A 21,073-nucleotide genomic window follows, 5' to 3' on the forward strand; every position below is an offset into this window, starting at 1 on the left:
TCTACCTCCAGCTACTTTCACAACTATTCATCGCAAATTGGAATTGTTGGACATATACACTCCCAATTTTACGGTGTTACCTGATATAGCCTCTCAACTTCTCATCTTGTATAGTTAGGAGTTAGCTCAGCTATATTAGTTGTAGTTTGTTACAAGTGAGTCTATTTTGAGTTAGTTATGCAATATGTAATAACTTGCTATATAAGCAAGCACTGTAAGCTTCCGCAACATGAGATTTATCATTGTATGATAAAGTATAATCAACTCTCTCTCTCCCTATTCTGTGAAAAACCATGCACATGAGACCCAATTCTTATTCATTTTGTTAACTTAATACATAGATTTAACTTTGAAGGATGATACGTTATTCAAATAATTACAAGATGCCTTCATCAACTTGTTACCACATACGGTGAATAATCAACTTCAAAAAATAAATAAAATTCTGTAATAAGAAAGTTGCAATCATAGATTATAATTTATAAATAAGAGCACCTGTTGCAATTTTCGCCAAATAACACGTTGCATGCTACCAGAGCAGAGCACTGCTACGCTAACATGATAAAAACAGACTAAGCAGCTAAGCAGTAAAGACACCATATATTGCTGGTAATAGCAGCTAAGCAATTTTTGGAAGAAAAATTAAACATAGGAATTGTCTTACAGATCCAGAAACATCAAAGGTATGATGCACAATATATGGTGATTACAACAAAGCAGCAATGTTTGCTTGTGAGGCTTAGTAACGGTACTTGGTTGAATAATCTTTGGGGGCAATCACGAGACCACGGCCCTTCCTTGCCCCTCGGTAAACTGTCTCGATAATGTCGATGAACTCTTGCTTGTCCTTGAGAGCCCAGTTGATCTTGTTGTTGTTTCCAGTGCCAAGGTCTATCATAATGTGCTTGTTCCTAAAGAAGAACATCACTGTGGATGGGTCATAGAGCTCGTACATGGTGTTGAAATCAGGAACCTCCGTGATGTCCACAAGGTAAATTACAGCAAAGTTTTTTATTGTTTCAGCAACTGATGCTAACACTTCATCCATCTGAGCAAGCAAAAAATAAATTATTATTTAGAAGACAAGACACCATGCTACAATTTCTATGGTGTTTCGTCATAGTAATCTAAATATAATGCTACTTCAAAGTAACATGTACCAACCAAAACCACATCTTCATTCTGGAAGGCAGGCACAAATGCAAAGACACAAAAATTACAAAATTTGGGATAAACATACAAAAACTAGGTTGGTTGAGGCACACTCATAGACATTCAACCAACATCATCATGTTCATTGAAGAATAAAAAGTCCTATAAGATTTACTAATATTAGTCAATTTCAATAAGCCAGACCATGGTCGTCAGAGATTCAAATTGCAAACTTATTTTCAGGACCACGAGTTGAGCTGAATCATGAATCACATCCTAAATAACAAAAAAAGATAACTTTCTTTTAATATAACATTATAATCACCTAAATTCAACTAATTCATCAACGGTCTAAGCAAAAAAGTAAATTAGTCAATTTGAAAGACTGACTATAATTTTCTTTATCTTTTTACCTGGTGGATTGGTAATTAGTTCAGCATAAAGGAACAGAGATAAAGGGGTTGTACCTGAATATTTGAGCAGGCAAAAAGCTGTGTTTCGAAATTCAATTTGTCAGCTGTTATTTGGTCTTTTCTTTATATTTCAGTTAGCCATAAAACCCGATGTTTGGCTTTTCAGCCATTTTTAGTTTCCTCTGAACCTCTTCCTCCTTTCTATAGGACACACCATTTATTTGCAGGCGCACAATAAGGCATCCTCCTTGTCTCTCCTTTGTCTTATGGAGAGAGGGAGACCATAAAGAAAGGTAAAGGGTTCGAGAGAACACATGGACACATTGCAAACCGGCAATCACTGCACGATTCAAGCTGTGTCGTTCTGACAGGAAAACAATCCTTCATATAATCTATACTGCTGCTGGATTGATGAGCCACATCAAACCACATGAATTGAATCCCAATTCAAGCAATGCTAACGGCTAGATCATACATACATAAAAAAAATTCATAAAACGTGTATATTTGATGATAAACACTTACAGCTCATTATTACAACAATCAACTCAGTTTTATACTCCAATACACGAAAATCAATCCAAGCCAGACTCTAATGTTAAAAAAACATAAGGGTAGGAATTACCTGCATGCAGGTCTCATCCCAATCATGGCCGAAGCGGATGACAACAAGACGCTCCTCCTCCGCAAGAATCGCCTGATCCACCGCCCATCCCGAATGCAAGTGCGGCAACAGGTACGACATCTCCTTTCTTCTTTCAACAAACCCTAATTCATATGAAAACCAACCAAACCCAACCCAACCCCTTCCAAATCAAATTACTAACACAATTTTAATAAAATAATAATAAGAGAATTTGAGGTTTGCAATTACTAGTTCGTTAGATGATAAGAATCAAAGACAGAGGAAGAGAGTGTACCTCAACGGATAGGGGTACAGTACTTAGAAGAACTGCTGCAGAAACAAATATATGACTTTGGATCAATATTTTGTTCAACTAAATTCTTACGTGTTTAGATCACCAAAACCAATATGACTCGGAAAGAACAACCACAGCAAGTGACTTGGAAAGAAAATGTAAACACCAAAATAATCACAAGCATACATAACATGTGAATATTATTATAGCAAACATAATAATAAAATAGCTCTTCTATTGCGTCTCCAAAAATATCCCAAATCAAGAAAACTACATAATCTGATCCACTTGATTCAGAAAGTTACATATATTAGAAAAATTAAGAATCAACTAAAAGGAAAAGAAAAGGAAGGCCTGGTTGATTCGATTCAATTGCCTGAGATGAAGAATCAAACAAGGCTGAGAAGCTGAGAGTTTAAATGTTAAACCTCAATATTCAAATAACATGACTCCATTATTGTTATTATTACACCCTTCTAATGTCACAAACTCAATATATATTATAGTCCGTTGACACTTGTGTATTCACAACTTGGCCTCATCATTCTGATTCATACCTTAGGTAGAAGAAAAAGTCCCAATCAGCTTTCGTTACAATTTTATCCAGAAAGTTGGGGTTTTGGTTCGGAGTTCATGCCAATAATAATGACGAGAGGGATGAATCCGTGAATCAGTAACATAGGCAGTGCAAATTTTAACAAAGTTCATCACAATGATTAACAACAACAAAAAGCACTGAAGGAACACTCAGTAATATAGGCAGTGCAAATTTTAACAAAGCTCATCACAATGATTAACAACAACGAAAAGCACCGAAAGAACAGTGAATCAGTAGGCAGTGCAAATTTAAAATTTAAAAGTTATCAATTTAAAATTTATCATCAAATACAATCAGTGAGCAAAGCCAATCAATCAAGCACTGACTGAGCATTCTGTTCTAATTCTGTGACTGGGAAGCAACAAATTCAAGTTACAGCAACAAATTTAACAAATCCTAGTAAAGCCCCGATTTACAGCAAAAAGGCAAATTTATTGATTACCAATTCAGCAACATGCAGAAATACAGGGAGAAGAGAAATCTGGAAAAGAGAGAACACTAAACCAAAACATTACCCAATAATCACAAAACACTAAACCTTCACCCAGCAATTACAAACATTAGTACAGTATATAACATTCCAAAACACTAAACCTTCACCCAACAAAACCAGCAACTACAAACAAAGCCATCAGTAAATTTGAACAAAAAATTAAGAGCCATCAGTAACTAACAGAGCCATCGAGCCATCAGTAACAGAGCCATCAGTAACAGAGCAAAGAATTGAAAGCAACAGACTAACAGAGCCATCAAGCCATCAGTAAATTTGAAAGAAAAAATTACAGCCATCAGCAACCAGCAAATACAAGACAGATCCATCAGCAGCAGACAATTACAATTTACAGAACATTACAAGAAAAATGGAACAAAAATGGAACAATTTCAGAACTTCAAACGAAGAAGAAGACCGAACATTCATAAATTAAAAGGAAGAAGCGGAAGCGAAGAATTGAAAGCAGGGCCAGTAACCTGGGTTCCGAGCCGAGAAGCCAGCGAAGATGAAAACGACGTGCCGAGCTACCTGGGGAAGAGGAAGATGAAAACGACACGGGGAAGAGGGAGAAGGGCTAGGGTTTTCCTTGGCTTCAGAGGTCTCCAGGGAGTGCACGAATGATTGGGGGAAGAAGAGGGGCGGGGGGTGGTTCACGAATGGTTCTGCTTTTGTTTTTTTTTTTAAATAAATAAAACCACGTCGTTTTATTCGGAATTATATATTTAATTTTTAATATTAAAAATTCACAATTTACTTTTTAACCCTAAACTAATATATATTCCGGTATCTTACACGACATAATACATAAAAATATATAAAAAAAATTTTGTTAAAGAGAATTAAATGAAAAAAATATATCATAATTATCACTATAAATATTTTATAAAATTAAAATTAAAAATCATATTTATAAAATTAAAATTAAAATCAAAGTTTAATGATTTTTAATGTTAAAAATATTTAAAATAATTAGCGTTGTCTAAATTAATTTAGATTGGTTGATTGGTCATCTCACTCATCCATTCCTTGATCAGCCGAGTTAAAACATATCTAAAAAAATATTATTTTTTCTTAAGGTCTATCGAATTAGAAAATACCACAGAAAAAAATTGTATTTGTCTTTAAGTAGAACAATTACTCATCAATAATAATATTTACAAAGATTTGTCTTTGTTAAAATTTAGTTAGAATGAATAATTTCATTTATTGGTATCATATTTATTTTTGAAATCAAAATAATATCATCAATGTTAGTACTAGTTAAAATTTTACATTCTATAACATAATTTTCAAGCTTTTAAACTTATAGACTTATACAGATATACTATTACAAAAGTTTAAATTGGTTAATATTTTTTGAAAACATTACTAGAATACTATCATTGAGTAATGTTTGTGGGAAGACAAACCATAACTCAATAATTTATTATTCTATTGAAAAATAAATTATTATCCCTTTGTATTAGTAAATATATTTTCTTCTAATTTTTTACACCATTTTATTTAGCAATAATTATCATTAAAAAAAATAACGACACTATACTACAATATAATGTACAAAATAATTTTTTATTTTTTAGAATTAATTTTGATTAGTGAGATAAAATTTAAAATAATTTTTTATTTTCTTACTCAAATTTAATTTTAAATTCATAATTGATTAATAAAACAAAATTGATCAAATTCAAAATATTCGACATTTAATAATTTTAATTATTTAATTTTTAATTATTAAAAATTGGGTTAAAAATTAATTACGCAACATGAAAATTATCGTTATATGATAAAGTATAATCATCTCTCTCTCTCTCTAAATTGAAAAGGTTTGATTTTTCTATTTATATTCATAATAAATCACATAAAAATTTTATTTCTAATATCTTTTTAAGAATATATATTTAATTTATTGTTTTTTGTCATAATTTTAAATATTTTGTAATTTTTTTATTTTTCATATATTTTAGAATTTTTTTAATAATATAAATTTTTAAATATCATTTTAGTAGTATTCATACCCTGACCCACAAAATAACTAAGCCCAAAATGAATAAAGGCCCATTTAAGAGATCGTGTCTCCCCCACGCCTGCCCGACTTCACATAGGTCGGGCGCAATGACAACCAACCCAGCCTTACTTATTTGAATGAGTAACTAACTCCTAAGATATCTCCCATCTATCTAAAAGGGATATCTCAATAATTTTTCTAGAAAAAGGGAACCATTATTCACCATCAAAAAGTGGAATTACACTAAAAAGTAGTTATCTATTCTACTATAAATACACTGTCACCCTCAAATACATTGAGAATCTAATCTACTAAAATCCTGCCTAAAGCCTTTTGCTAACTTAACGAGCAATTTGAAGACGGACACACTGCATCCGAGTCTGAGTCAGAACCTCGTAACGATGACCAAACCCTTATGATACCCCCACGACAAGAAGGATCAAGTAATCCTAATGGAGAAGGAACATCACGAAATTCTCATAGCAGACGACTGCAGTCAGAAGTATACCCACATGAAAACGAAGAACCTCCACACCCAACTAAGATCATGGGACTCGTACACGGACATCATGGCTAGTTGGTACAACTCAAACAGAAGATCGAGCGACAAAGGAAAGCCAAAAGAGATCTGCGAAAGGAAGTACGACGTAGAAGGGAACTTGAGGAAAAGCTTCTAAAATTAGAAGCTGATTTATGAAATCGGACCAACAACGCGGAACGAGAAAAAAACCCTTTCGAGGAGAAGATCCATTCATAGAAAAGATCATGCGGGCTAGGGTCCCAAGTAATTTTAAAATCCACCGACATGGATCTCTTTGAAGGAACGACTGACCTAAGACATCACCTCATCAATTTCAAAAGTAGGATATATCTGGCCGATGCGTTCGATGTGACTCGTTGTAAGGCTTTTCCGACAACATTAACCAAAGCAGTAATAGAGTGGTTCGATAGCTTACCGTCCAGGTCAGTGACTTGCTTTGATGATCTGACAAGAAAGTTTTTTATCCAATTCTCAATTCATAAGGACAAAGTCAAACATGCTCCAAGTCTCTTATGGGTAAAACGAGAAATCGGAGAGACTCTCCGAACTTACATGGAAATGTTTAACAAAGTCTCCTTAGAAATACAGAATTTGCCTCCTGAAGTAGTAATAATGGGATTTGTTAATGACTTTAGAGAAGGGTCATTTTCTCAATCCATATCAAAGCGGCATCCGACCTCTTTATATAAAGTACAAAAGTGGGCAGAGAAGTATATCAACATGGAGGAGAACTCCTAACTTAGAGATCTAGTCCCAAGGCCAAACCTCCCTACCAAGATCGGGATATGGATAAGGAGACAAAGAAAAAATAAGAATACAACTCGTAAAAACCTCAGAGATACCACAATTACACGCTACTCCAAATTTTTCTTGTTGATATCTACAAGGAGATCTGTCACACTGAAAAACTTTCGCCTCTTCGCCCAATTAAACTCAAAAAGACTGGAAGTCAAACGGAATATTGCGAGTATCACAAATTATATGGGTATTCTACGAATGATTGTTATGATATGAAAAATGTTATAGAAAAGTTGGTTAGAGAAGATCGGCTAGATAGATACCTCGCGAAAAGATTGGACGACCCAGGGAAGAAGAAGAAAGGTGATGAAGATAGAGGTCGGCGAGACCGGCCACCATAAATCCCGGATAGGCACATACACATAATAAACGGAGCATTTGCAGGAGAGAAATTACTAAATCCTCACGCAAAAGGCATCTCAAGAAAGTATAACAAGTCGTGGAAGATTGCGGAATTCCTGATTTACCAACTATTTCATTTACCAAGGAAGATGCTCAAGGAGTGACACCTGGTTACAATGACCCTGTGGTAATCACAATGATCCTTGCTAATGCAAACCTCCATAGAATATTGGTGGATCAAGGAAGCTCGGTCGGCATTTTATTCAAACCCGCTTTTGACAAATTCGGATTAGAAGAAAAGGAACTGAAGGCTTATATGGACAACCTTTTTGGGTTAGGAGATACGTCGATCCGACCTCTTGATTTCATTTTGTTACATATGACTTTTGGCAAAGATATGAAATCCAGAACTTTAAGCATTAACTACATCATAATTGATGTAACATCAGCCTATAATGCCTTAATAGGTTAAATCACCTTAAACCGACTGGTTGCGGTCGTTTCTACACTTCACCTTTGCATGAAATTCTCAACTGTAGAAGGAATTACCACTGTAAAAGGAGATAAGAAATTAGCAAGAAAAATGTTACAATGAAAGCCTCAACTTAGGGGGCAGTACAAAGGGTAAGGAGGTCAATACTATTAAATTTGGTGGTATCCGTGCACGGAAAGACCTGCGTCTACAACCTAAAGGAATGGTTGGAAAGATTCAAATTGGAGATCAGGTAGAAAATACAACAAGTATAGGGGCCAACTTGGATGAAAAATTAAAAGCAAATATCATTGAGCACTTACAAAGAAATTTCGACCTCTTTACTTGAAAAGCCTCCGATATGTCTGGATAGACCTCAGCCTCATGTGTCACAAGCTTGCCATTTATCCAGGCTCCCGGCCTGATAAACAAAAGCGATGGAAGCTCGGTCCCGAAAGAGCACAAGTCGTAAAAAAGCAAGTGCAAGCCTTATTAGAAGCTGAGAAATAGAGGATGTGTGTTGATTACACCAACCTCAATAAAGCTTGTCCCAAGGATCCATATCCCTATCCCAGCATCGGTGCTTGGTCGACTCAGCTTCAGGGTATAGATATCTGTCGTTCATGGATGCATACTTGGGATACAATCAAATTTAGATGTACAAGTCAGATCAAGAGAAGACATCTTTCATCACTCCAAAGCTAACTATTGTTATGTAGTAATTTCTTTTGGATTAAAAAATGTTGGGGCCACATATGAACAATTGATGAACAAAGTATTTTCATCTCATCTTGGAAAGTTGATGGGAGTATATGCGGACGAAATGCTTGTCAAGACTAGAGACAACCTCAATCTCTTGTCTGAATTAGCTGAGGTATTCACCACGATAAGGAAGTACAGGATGAGACTGAATCCTTTAAAATGCACATTTGTAGTAGAGGCCGGAAAATTCTTAGGCTTCATACTCACTCAAAGGGGTATCGAGACCAACCCAGACAAATACACAACAATCTTAGAGATGAAAAGCCCGACTTTTCTCAAGGAAGTCCAATAACTAAATGGAAGGTTAGCAGCTTTATCCAGATTCCTGGCAGATCAACATTGAAGTCTATACCTCTGTTCTCAATACTAAAAAAAAGAGAACTAATTTGAATGGACTCAGGAATGTGAGCAAGCCTTCTAAAACTTTAAAACTTTTTTGAGCCAACCTCCAATACTTACCTGACCTGTCCTAAGAGGAGAACTCATCCTCTATCTGGCAGTTGCAAGCCAGGCTATAGCCTCGACATTAGTCCGAGAAGATGAACACAGACAACAGCCTATCTACTTTGTCAGTAAAGTTCTGCAGGGGGTAGAACTAAACTATCAAAAGATAGAAAAGTTTACATATGCCCTTATTAATACTTCCAGAAGGCTCCGACCTTATTTCTAAGCCCACATTATAAAGATCTGAACTGATCATGAAACATATTCTTCAGAAAACGGACATTGCAGGGAGAATGCTACAATAGGCAATAGAACTGTCTGAATTTGACTTAAGATATGAAATTCGGATAGCAATCAAGTCCCAATATTTGACCGACTTTGTGGTAGAATACACAGAAGCCTAGGGAATTTCCACAACCTAGTGTTTGTATGTAGATGGATCACCCAACAAAGCTGGAAGTGGAGTAGGAATAATTCTGGAAAACAAAGAAGGAACTCATATTGAACTCTCATTAAAGTTCGAATTTCCTGCTTTTAACAATCAAGCAGAATATGAAGCCTTACTTGTTGGCTTGAAGCTGACTAAAGAAGTCGGGGTAGAAAGATTGATCATGTTTAGTGGTGCGCGAAATTGTGAACAATACTTTTTCACAACTCTCATAATCCCCGGTAATGGCTCCAAGAACGTGGTAGCTCAATACCATGGCATTACACAACTTCGCACAACTAACCAGCAAGTGCACTGGGTCGTCCAAGTAATACCTTACGTGAGTAAGGGTCGATCCCACGGAGATTGTTAGCATTGAAGCAAGCTATGGTCATCTTGTAAATCTTAGTCAGGCAAACTCAAATGTATATGATGATGAACGAAAATAACATAAAAGATAAAGATAGAGATACTTATGTAATTCATTGGTAGGAACTTCAGATAAACGCATGAAGATGCCTTCCCTTCCGTCTCTCTGCTTTCCTACTGCCTTCATCCAATCCTTCTTACTCCTTTCCATGGCAAGCTTGTGTAGGGTTTCACCATTGTCAGTGGCTACCTCCCATCCTCTCATTGAAAACGATTGCATATGCTCTGGTCACAGCATAGCAGAATTCATCTGTCGGTTCTCAATCAGGCCGGAATAGAATCCAGTGATTCTTTTGCGTCTGTCACTAACGCCCCGCCCTCAGGAGTTTGAAGCACGTCACAGTCATTCAGTCATTGAATCCTACTCAGAATACCACAGACAAGGTTAGACCTTCCGGATTCTCTTGAATGCTGCCATCAGTTCTCGCCTATACCACGAAGACTCTGATCTCACGGAATGGTTGGCTCGTTTGTCAGGCGAGCACTCGGTTGTCAGGCGATCAACCATGCATCGTGCAATCAGGAATCCAAGAGATATTCACTAAGCCTCAGATGCTTGTAGAACAAGAGTGGTTGTCAGTCACTTTGTTCATGGGTGAGAATGGTGATGGGCGTCAATCATCACCTTCATCAAGTTGAAGAACAAGTGATATCTTGGACAAAGAACAAGCGGAATTGAATGGAAGAACAATAGTAATTGCATTAATACTCGAGGTACAGCAGAGCTCCACACCTTAATCTATGGTGTGTAGAAACTCCACCGTTGAAAATACATAAGAACAAGGTCTAGGCATGGCCGAATGGCCAGCCTCCCAAAGAGGGTTTAATCATAAAACATGATCAAAAGATGAAAATACAATAGTAAAAGGTCCTATATATAGAAAACTAGTAACCTAGGGTGTACAGAGATGAGTAAATGACATAAAAATCCACTTCCGGGCCCACTTGGTGTGTGCTTGGGCTGAGCAATGAAGCATTTTCGTGTAGAGACTCTTCTTGGAGTTAAACGCCAGCTTTTATGCCAGTTTGGGCGTTTAACTCCCATTTAGGTGCCAATTCCGGCGTTTAACGCTGGAATTTCTGTAGGTGACTTTGAACGCCGGTTTGGGCCATCAAATCTTGGGAAAAGTATGGACTATTATATATTGCTGGAAAGCCCAGGATGTCTACTTTCCAACGCCGTTGAGAGCGCACCAATTGGGCTTCTGTAGCTCCAGAAAATCCACTTCGAGTGCAGGGAGGTCAGAATCCAACAGCATCTGCAGTCCTTTTGAGTCTCTAAATCAGATTTTTGCTCAAAACCTTCAATTTCAGCCAGAAAATACCTGAAATCACAGAAAAACACACAAACTCATAGTAAAGTCCAGAAAAGTGAATTTTAATTAAAAACTAATAAAAATATAATAAAAACTCAACTAAAACTACCAAAAACATACTAAAAATAATGCCAAAAAGCGTACAAATTATCCGCTCATCACAACACCAAACTTAAATTGTTGCTTGTCCCCAAGCAACTGAAAATCAAATAAGATAAAAAGAAGAGAATATACTATAGACTCCAAATTATCAATGAAACATAGCTCCAAATTAGATGAGCGGGACTAGTAGCTTTTTGCCTCCAAACAGTTTTGGCATCTCATTTTATCCTCTGAGGTTCAGAATGATTGGCTTCTTTAGGAACTTAGAATCCAGATAGTGTTATTGATTCTCCTAGTTAATTATGATGATTCTTGAACACAGCTACTTTATGAGTCTTGGCCGTGGCCCAAAGCACTCTGTCTTCCAGTATTACCACCGGATACATACATGCCACAGACACATAATCGGGTGAACCTTTTCAGATTGTGACTCAGCTTTGCTAAAGTCCCCAATTAGAGGTGTCCAGGGTTCTTAAGCACACTCTTTTTGCCTTGGATCACAACTTTATTTCTTTCTTTTTCTTTTCTTTTTCTTTCTCCACTTTTTTTTCGTTTTTCTGCTTCTCTCTCTTTTTTTTTTTGTATTCACTGCTTTTTCTTGCTTCAAGAATCATTTTTATGATTTTTCAGATCCTCAGTAACATGTCTCCTTTTTCATCATTCTTTCAAGAGCCAACAATTTTAACATTCATGAATCACAAATTCAAAAGACATATGCACTGTTTAAGCATACATTCAGAAAACAAAAAGTATTGTCACCATATCAAACTAATTAAGCTAGTTCTAAAGATGAATTTAAAATCCTGTACTTCTTGTTCTTTTGTGATAAAAACAGTTTTCATTTAAGAAAGGTGATGGATTCATATTCATAGCTTTAAGGCATAGACACTAAGACACTAATGATCATAAGACACAAACATGGATAAACATAAAGCATAATTTTCGAAAAACAGAAGAATAAAGAACAAGGAGATTAAAGAACGGGTCCACCTTAGTGATGGCGGCTCTTTCTTCTTCTTGAAGATCCTATGGAGTGCTTGAGCTCCTCAATGTCTCTTCCTTGTCTTTGTTGCTCCTTTCTCATGATTCTTTGATCTTCTCTAATTTCATGGAGGAGAATGGAGTGTTCTTGGTGCTCCACCCTTAGTTGTCCCATGTTGGAACTTAATTCTCCTAGGGAGGTGTTCAGTTGCTCCCAATAGTCTTGTGGAGGAAAGTGCATCCCTTGAGGTATCTCAGGGATCTCTTGTTTGCTCCATCTTCTTCTTAGTGATGGGCTTGAGGTCATGCCTTCTCAGTTGAACCGGCTTTGGATGCCATAAATGGTTATGGAAAAACAAAAAGCAATGCTTTTACCACACCAAACTTAAAAGGTTTGCTCGTCCTCGAGCAAAAGAAGAAAGAAGAGAGTAGAAGAAGAAGAAATGGAGGAGAGGGAGATGGCTTTGTGGTTAGGCCAAAAGGGGAAGAAGTAGTGGTTTGAATTTGGATGGTGAAGTAATTGGGGTTTTATGGAGGTGAGTGGTGAAGAGAGAGATGGGATTTGATAGGTGAGGGGTTTGGGGGGATCCTGTGGGGTCCACAGATCCTTAGGTGTCAAGGAAAAGTCACCCCTGCACCAAATGGCATCAAAAATCACGTTTTGAGCCAATTCTGGCGTTAAACGCCGGGCTGGTGCCCATTTCTGGCGTTTAACGCCAGGTTCTTGCCCTTTTCTGGCGTTTAACGCCAGTCTGGTGCCCCTTTTTGGCGTTAAACGCCCAGAATGGTGCCAGACTGGGCGTTAAACGCCCAACTGCTAGCCTCACTGGCGTTTAAACGCCAGTGAGTTCTTCCTCCAGGGTGTGCTGTTTTTCTTCCTGTTTTTCATTCTGTTTTTGCTTTTTTCAATGGATTTTGTGACTTCTTATGATCATCAACCTACAAAAAAAAAACATAAAATAACAAAGAGAAATAGTCAAAATATAACATTGGGTTGCCTCCCAACAAGCGCTTCTTTAATGTCAGTAGCTTGACAGATGGCTCTCATGGAGCCTCACAGATACTCAGAGCAATGTTAGAACCTCCCAACACCAAACTTAGAGTTTGAATGTGGGGGTTCAACACCAAACTTAGAGTTTGGTTGTGGCCTCCCAACACCAAACTTAGAGTTTGACTGTGGGGGCTCTATTTGACTCTGATTTGAGAGAAGCTCTTCAAGCTTCCTCTCCATGGTGACAGAGGGATATCCTTGAGCCTTAAACACCAAGGACTCTTCATTCACTTGAATGATCAGTTCACCTCTATCAACATCAATCACAGCCTTTGCTGTGGCTAGGAAGGGTCTGCCAAGGATGATGGATTCATCCATGCACTTCCCAGTCTCTAGGACTATGAAATCAGTAGGGATGTAATGGTCTTCAACTTTTACCAAAACATTCTCTACAAGTCCATAAGCTTGTTTTCTTGAGTTGTCTGCCATCTCTAGTGAGATTCTTGCAGCTTGTACCTCAAAGATCCATAACTTCTCCATTACAGAGAGAGGCATGAGGTTTACACTTGACCCTAAGTCACACAAGGCCTTCTTGAAGGTCATGGTGCCTATGGTACAAGGTATAGAAAACTTCCCAGGATCTTGTCTCTTTTGAGGTAATTTCTGCCTAGACAAGTCATCCAGTTCCCTGGTGAGCAAGGGAGGTTCATCTTCCCAAGTCTCATTTCCAAATAACTTGTCATTTAGCTTCATGATTGCTCCAAGGTATTTAGCAACTTGCTCTTCAGTGACATACTCATCCTCTCCAGAGGAAGAATACTCATCAGAGCTCATGAAAGGCAGAAGTAAGTCCAATGGAATCTCTATGGTCTCATTTTGAGCCTCAGATTCCCATGGTTCCTCATTGGGGAACTCAGAGGAAATTGGTGCACGCCCATTGAGGTCTTCCTCAGTGGCGTCCACCTCCTCTCTTTCCTCTCCATATTCGGCCATGGTTATGGCTTTGCACTCTCCTTTTGGATTTTCTTCTGTATTACTTGGGAGAGTACTGGGAGGGAGTTCAGTAATTTTCTTGCTCAGCTGACCCACTTGTCCTTCCAAATTTCTAATGGAGGACCTTGTTTTAGTCATAAAAATTTGAGTGGTTTTGATTAGATCAGAGACCATGGTTGCTAAGTCAGAGGTATTCTGCTTAGAACTCTCTGTCTGTTGCTGAGAAGATGATGGAAAAGGCTTGCCATTGCTAAACCTGTTTCTTCCACCATTATTGTTGTTGAAACCTTGTTGAGGTCTCTCTTGATTCTTCCATGAGAAATTTGGGTGATTTCTCCATGAAGAATTATAGGTGTTTCCATAGGGTTCTCCTAGGTAATTCACCTCTTCCATTGAAGGGTTCTCAGGATCATAAGCTTCTTCCTCAGATGAAGCATCCTTAGTACTGCTTGGTGCATTTTGCATTCCAGACAGACTTTGAGAAATCAAATTGACTTGTTGAGTCAATATCTTGTTCTGAGCCAGTATGGCATTCAGAGCATCAATCTCAAGAACTCCTTTCTTCTGATTAGTCCCATTGTTCACAGGATTCCTTTCAGAAGTGTACATGAATTGGTTATTTGCAACCATTTCAATCAGCTCTTGAGCTTCTGTAGGCGTCTTCTTCAAATGAAGAGATCCTCCAGCAGAGCTATCCAAAGACATCTTGGATAGTTCAGAGAGACCATCATAGAAAATACCTATGATGCTCCATTCAGAAAGCATGTCAGAAGGACATTTTCTGATCAATTGTTTGTATCTTTCCCAAGCTTCATAGAGGGATTCTCCATCCTTCTGTCTGAAGGTTTGGACTTCCACTCTAAGCTTACTCAATTTTTGAGGTGGAAAGAACTTTGCCAAGAAGGCATTGACTAGCTTTTCCCAAGAGTCCAGGCTTTCTTTAGGTTGTGAGTCCAACCATGTCCTAGCTCTGTCTCTTACAGCAAAAGGGAATAGCATCAGTCTGTAGACCTCAGGGTCAACCCCATTAGTCTTGACTGTGTCACAGATTTGCAAGAACTCAGCTAAAAACTGATGAGGATCTTCCATTGGAAGTCCATGGAACTTGCAATTCTGTTGCATTAGAGAAACTAACTGAGACTTAAGCTCAAAGTTGTTTGCTCCAATGGCAGGGATAGAGATGCTTCTCCCATAGAAATTGGGAGTAGGTGCAATAAAGTCACCCAGCACCTTCCTTGCATTGTTGGCATTGTTGTTGTTTTCGGCTGCCATGGGTTCTTCTTCCTTGAAGAATTCGGTCAGGTCCTCAACAGAGAGTTGAGTCTTAGCTTCTCTTAGCTTTCGCTTCAAGGTCCTTTCAGGTTCAGGGTCAGCTTCAACAAGAATGCCTTTGTCTTTGTTCCTGCTCATATGAAAGAGAAGAGAACAAGAAAATATGGAATCCTCTATGTCACAGTATAGAGATTCCTTGAGGTGTCAGAGGAAGAAGAGAAATAGAAGACAGAAGTAGAAAATTCGAACTTATCAAAGAAGATGGAGTTCGAATTTTGCATTAAGGGATAGTGTTAGTCCATAAACAGAAGGATGTGAGAAGAAGGGAAGTAATTTTCGAAAATTAAGTAAAAGATTTTGAAAAATTTTTGAAAAACACTAATTGATTTTCGAAAATAAGAGTGGGAAAGAAATCAAGTGATTTTTGAAAAAGATTTTGAAATTAGAAGTTAAAAAGATTTGATTGAAAACTATCTTGAAAGAGATGTGGTTAAGAAGATATGATTGGTTAAAAAAAAATTGTGATTGAGAAAATATGATTTGAAAACAATTTTAAAAGATATGATTTGAAAAAGATTTGATTTTGAAAAACTTTGAAAACTTGAAAAAAATTGATTTTGAAAACAAAATCTTCCCCCTTGTGCCATCCTGGCGTTAATCGCCCAGAATGGTGCACATTCTGGCGTTTAACGCCCAAACTACTACCCTTTTGGGCGTTAAACGCCCAACCAGGCACCCTGGCTGGCGTTTAAACGCCAGTCTGTCCTTCTTCACTGGGCATTTTTGAATGCCCAGCTTTTTCTGTGTGATTCCTCTGCAGTATGTTCTGAATCTTCAATTCTCTGTATTATTGACTTGAAAAGACACAAATTAAAAATATTTTTGGATTTTTAATAATGAGGAATAATCAAATAACAATGCATGCAAGACACCAAACTTAGCAGTTTGTATACTATTGACACTAACCAAATAAGAATGCATATGAGAAACAACAAAACACTCAAGTCAATAGAATTCAAAGATCAAAACAAGGAAATCATCAAGAACAACTTGAAGATCAATGAGGACACATGCCTAAATTCGAAAAATGCAAGAAGAACAGAAACATGCAATTGATACTAAACTTAAGATGAGACTCTAGACTCAAACAAGAAATATTTTTGGATTTTATGATTTTATAATTTTTTTGTGCTTTTTCGAAAATTAAGTGAAAATAAAAATAAAGGTATCAAAATTCTTAATGAGAATTCCAGGAATCATGCAATGTTAGTCTAAAGCTTTAGTCTAAAGGAATTAGACATGGCCGGCAAAGCTTCAGCAGGACATTGCATTCAGGAGCTAAATTGATGAAGATCAATCAGCTTTGGTGATGATAAGAACATCACCTTGAAACACTAGAATTCATTCTTAAGAACTCTGAAGAAAAATACCTAATCTAAGCAACAAGATGAACCGTCAGTTGTCCATACACAAACAATCCCCGGCAACGGCGCCAAAAACTTGGTGCGCGAAATTGTGAACAATACTTTTTCACAACTCTCATAATCCCCGGTAATGGCTCCAAGAACGTGGTAGCTCAATACCATGGCATTACACAACTTCGCACAACTAACCAGCAAGTGCACTGGGTCGTCCAAGTAATACCTTACGTGAGTAAGGGTCGATCCCACGGAGATTGTTAGCATTGAAGCAAGCTATGGTCATCTTGTAAATCTTAGTCAGGCAAACTCAAATGTATATGATGATGAACGAAAATAACATAAAAGATAAAGATAGAGATACTTATGTAATTCATTGGTAGGAACTTCAGATAAGCGCATGAAGATGCCTTCCCTTCCGTCTCTCTGCTTTCCTACTGCCTTCATCCAATCCTTCTTACTCCTTTCCATGGCAAGCTTGTGTAGGGTTTCACCATTGTCAGTGGCTACCTCCCATCCTCTCATTGAAAACGATTGCATATGCTCTGGTCACAGCATAGCGGAATTCATCTGTCGGTTCTCAATCAGGCCGGAATAGAATCCAGTGATTCTTTTGCGTCTGTCACTAACGCCCCGCCCTCAGGAGTTTGAAGCACGTCACAGTCATTCAATCATTGAATCCTACTCAGAATACCACAGACAAGGTTAGACCTTCCGGATTCTCTTGAATGCTGCCATCAGTTCTCGCCTATACCACGAAGACTCTGATCTCACGGAATGGTTGGCTCGTTTGTCAGGCGAGCACTCGGTTGTCAGGCGATCAACCATGCATCGTGCAATCAGGAATCCAAGAGATATTCACTAAGCCTCAGATGCTTGTAGAACAAGAGTGGTTGTCAGTCACTTTGTTCATGGGTGAGAATGGTGATGGGCGTCAATCATCACCTTCATCAAGTTGAAGAACAAGTGATATCTTGGACAAAGAACAAGCGGAATTGAATGGAAGAACAATAGTAATTGCATTAATACTCGAGGTACAGCAGAGCTCCACACCTTAATCTATGGTGTGTAGAAACTCCACCGTTGAAAATACATAAGAACAAGGTCTAGGCATGGCCGAATGGCCAGCCTCCCAAAGAGGGTTTAATCATAAAACATGATCAAAAGATGAAAATACAATAGTAAAAGGTCCTATATATAGAAAACTAGTAACCTAGGGTGTACAGAGATGAGTAAATGACATAAAAATCCACTTCCGGGCCCACTTGGTGTGTGCTTGGGCTGAGCAATGAAGCATTTTCGTGTAGAGACTCTTCTTGGAGTTAAACGCCAGCTTTTATGCCAGTTTGGGCGTTTAACTCCCATTTAGGTGCCAGTTCCGGCGTTTAACGCTGGAATTTCTGTAGGTGACTTTGAACGCCGGTTTGGGCCATCAAATCTTGGGCAAAGTATGGACTATTATATATTGCTGGAAAGCCCAGGATGTCTACTTTCCAACGCCGTTGAGAGCGCGCCAATTGGGCTTCTGTAGCTCCAGAAAATCCACTTCGAGTGCAGGGAGGTCAGAATCCAACAGCATCTGCAGTCCTTTTGAGTCTCTAAATCAGATTTTTGCTCAGAACCTTCAATTTCAGCCAGAAAATACCTGAAATCACAGAAAAATACACAAACTCATAGTAAAGTCCAGAAAAGTGAATTTTAATTAAAAACTAATAAAAATATAATAAAAACTCAACTAAAACTACCAAAAACATACTAAAAATAATGCCAAAAAGCGTACAAATTATCCGCTCATCATTTAGTAACTCTCAAGTGATAATCTCCCAAGCAATAGGACTTATTAGGCTAAAGATCCCAATATGAAGAAGTACCTGAAAGAAGCACAAGAACAATTAGCTTAGTTCTCAGAAATAGAAGTCCGACATATAGCTCAGAAATCCGATATCCAAGCTAATGCACTGTCTAAATTAGCCAGCACCAATCTAGGGAGCAGCAATAGAAGCCTGATCCAGGAAACTCTCGATCCACCACCAGTGTTAAAAGGAGACGACAAGTCAGGAATAATGACCGTATCCAACCAAAACCTAGGATGGATGACCCCATAATCGAATATCTTAAATTCGATATCATTCTTGGAGAAGAAAGGGAAGTAAGAAGGCTCATAAGGGAAGCACAAAACTATACGATGGTCCATAATATTCTCTACAAAAGAGGAATATCCCTACCTCTATTGAAGTACGTCCCGACCTCCAAAACTAAGGAGGTATTAGAAGAAGTTCATAATGGCATATGTAAAAATCACTTAGGAGCACAGTCACTAGTCAAGAAAGTGATACTTGCCGGCTTCTTTTGGCCAACCTTGCAAAGGGAGGCGGCCAACTTCGTTAAAAAGTATCTGCCTTGTCAAAAGCATGCCAACTTTCATGTAGCACCTCCAGAAAAACTCATTAACATCACTTCACCCTGGCCATTTACAAAATGGGGTTTAGACCTCCTGGGTCCATTTTCACAGGCATCCGGGCAAGCAAAGTACCTTATAGTTGGGATTGATTATTTTACCAAGTGAATTGATACAGAACCCTCAGCAACCATCACAGCTCAAAGAAGTCAGAAGTTTCTCTACAAGAACATTGTTACCCAGTTTGGAGTTTCACACTCCATTATTACAGACAATAGAACTCAATTTACCGACTCAGCCTTCTACAGCTTGGCAGCAAGCCTCAAAATTAAGCACTAGTTCACGTCGGTAGAACACTCACAAGCCAATGGACAAGTAGAAGCTACAAATAAAGTCGTACTGGCCGGGCTAAAGTGTCGACTACAAAATGCAAAGGGAGCATGGGCAGTCGATCTCTATCAAGTCTTGTGGGCATATCGGACAACTATCCACTTCACAATTGGGGAATCACCTTTTCGACTTGCTTACGGCCTAGAAACCATCATTCCTATAGAAGTCACTAAAGAATCTCCATGGGTCAGATTCTATGATGAAATATAAAATATCCGAGCACAAAAAGAAGAACTTGACCTCCTCCTAGAACTCTGAGAACAAGCTCGGATAAAAAAAAGAAGTATTGAAGCAAAGAATGGCATTGAGGTACAATAATAAAGTCAACAAAAAAAGCTTCAGCATAAACAACCTCATATTAATCCGAAATGACATCAGAGTACAGAAGTTGGGCAAGGAGAAGCTGGCTGTAAACTAAAAGAAACCTTATAAGGTTGCTTAAATCTTAGGAAAATGTTACTATAAAGTGTCCGATCCAAAAGGGAACAAGCTCCCAAGGTTGTGGCACGCATGTAACTTAAAGAAGTACTATAGTTAGAAAGCATACTTTGCTCCCTGGTGTACTTTTTTTCCCGACTTCATGATTTTTTCCCGAAAAGGATTTTCATGAAGAGGATTTTAACGAGGCACCATAGCAAGGGCTAAGGGTAATAAAAAAAATCCTTAGTAGCAAGAAAACTTATGTAAATTATTTCTATTTATAGATAATTTTTCTATTGATTTTCCCCTTCAAACGCATTAGTTTAAGCTCGAAAAACTGCGAAAATCATTGCCCGACCTGATTGATTAGCAAGATGAAGCGACAAGGTACAAATTAGTATAAGAAATTACGTAAGCAGTTCATAGTCCGACCTTAAAAGAGTTGGGCCTGAAACAAAATGCAAGAGTAACTTGATAGGCCCGACTACTCAAAGTCAGACTTTAAATAACTAAGAAAAAACAAAATTTCTAATCAAAAGGTTCAAAAATGTCCGATTTAATTTGCTGACATGTTTTCCAACTTAGCAAAAGCAACATCAAAAGCTACCAAAATGACTTAATGAAATTTTCTAAGTCTTAAAAGGCTAAGTAAAGGTGGATAAAGTAATACTCATTTAAGCAAAAGAACCACCACGCATTCGAGTAGTGGAAAAAGGTCTTAAGCAGGAAGAAATAAAGTGTTCAAACTACAACTATTACAAAATTAAAATTGTTCATATAGACCTACAAGTCGGGCCATCCAAATACTTAGAAAATTGAAAAGCTAAGGAAGAGGAACTTGGTCACTGGAAGTCGAGTTAGAAACGTTTTTAGGCTACACATAAAGGTCGGGAGAGTTTTAGAAGGAATATGTTCATCAATAATCCAAGTCAAAAAACCTTGAGATGCTCCCTCAGCCCGAGTCTCTGAGATCTTCAGGTCAGGCAAAGGAGTATC

General features: G+C 37.8%; 1 protein-coding gene and 1 non-coding gene across 3 annotated transcripts; one reads left to right on the forward strand and one right to left on the reverse strand.

Moving 5' to 3' along the window:
- Window positions 1-451: 451 nt before the first annotated feature.
- On the reverse strand, window positions 452-4,254 carry LOC130976082 (thioredoxin-like protein YLS8). Of its 2 annotated transcripts, none has more exons than XM_057900832.1 (4): window positions 4,053-4,254; window positions 2,486-2,520; window positions 2,191-2,333; window positions 452-1,048 (listed from the first exon to the last, which is right to left on the reverse strand). In XM_057900832.1, exons 3-4 carry the CDS (start codon window positions 2,308-2,310, stop codon window positions 740-742), a joined length of 429 nt encoding a protein of 142 aa, XP_057756815.1. In that variant the 5' UTR covers window positions 2,311-2,333; window positions 2,486-2,520; window positions 4,053-4,254; the 3' UTR covers window positions 452-739. The 2 variants fall into 2 exon arrangements, with proteins under 2 accessions (XP_057756815.1, XP_057756816.1); XM_057900833.1 differs by having other exon boundaries at window positions 2,486-2,517; window positions 4,053-4,239.
- Window positions 4,255-14,938: 10,684 nt separating this feature from the next.
- LOC130978790 (small nucleolar RNA R71) lies at window positions 14,939-15,046 on the forward strand. Its single transcript, XR_009086404.1, has one exon. It is a non-coding gene; the product is annotated as a small nucleolar RNA R71 (small nucleolar RNA).
- Window positions 15,047-21,073: the final 6,027 nt, after the last annotated feature.

Source organism: Arachis stenosperma, chromosome 4 (assembly GCF_014773155.1).
Source record: "Arachis stenosperma cultivar V10309 chromosome 4, arast.V10309.gnm1.PFL2, whole genome shotgun sequence".
NCBI lineage: Eukaryota > Viridiplantae > Streptophyta > Magnoliopsida > Fabales > Fabaceae > Arachis > Arachis stenosperma.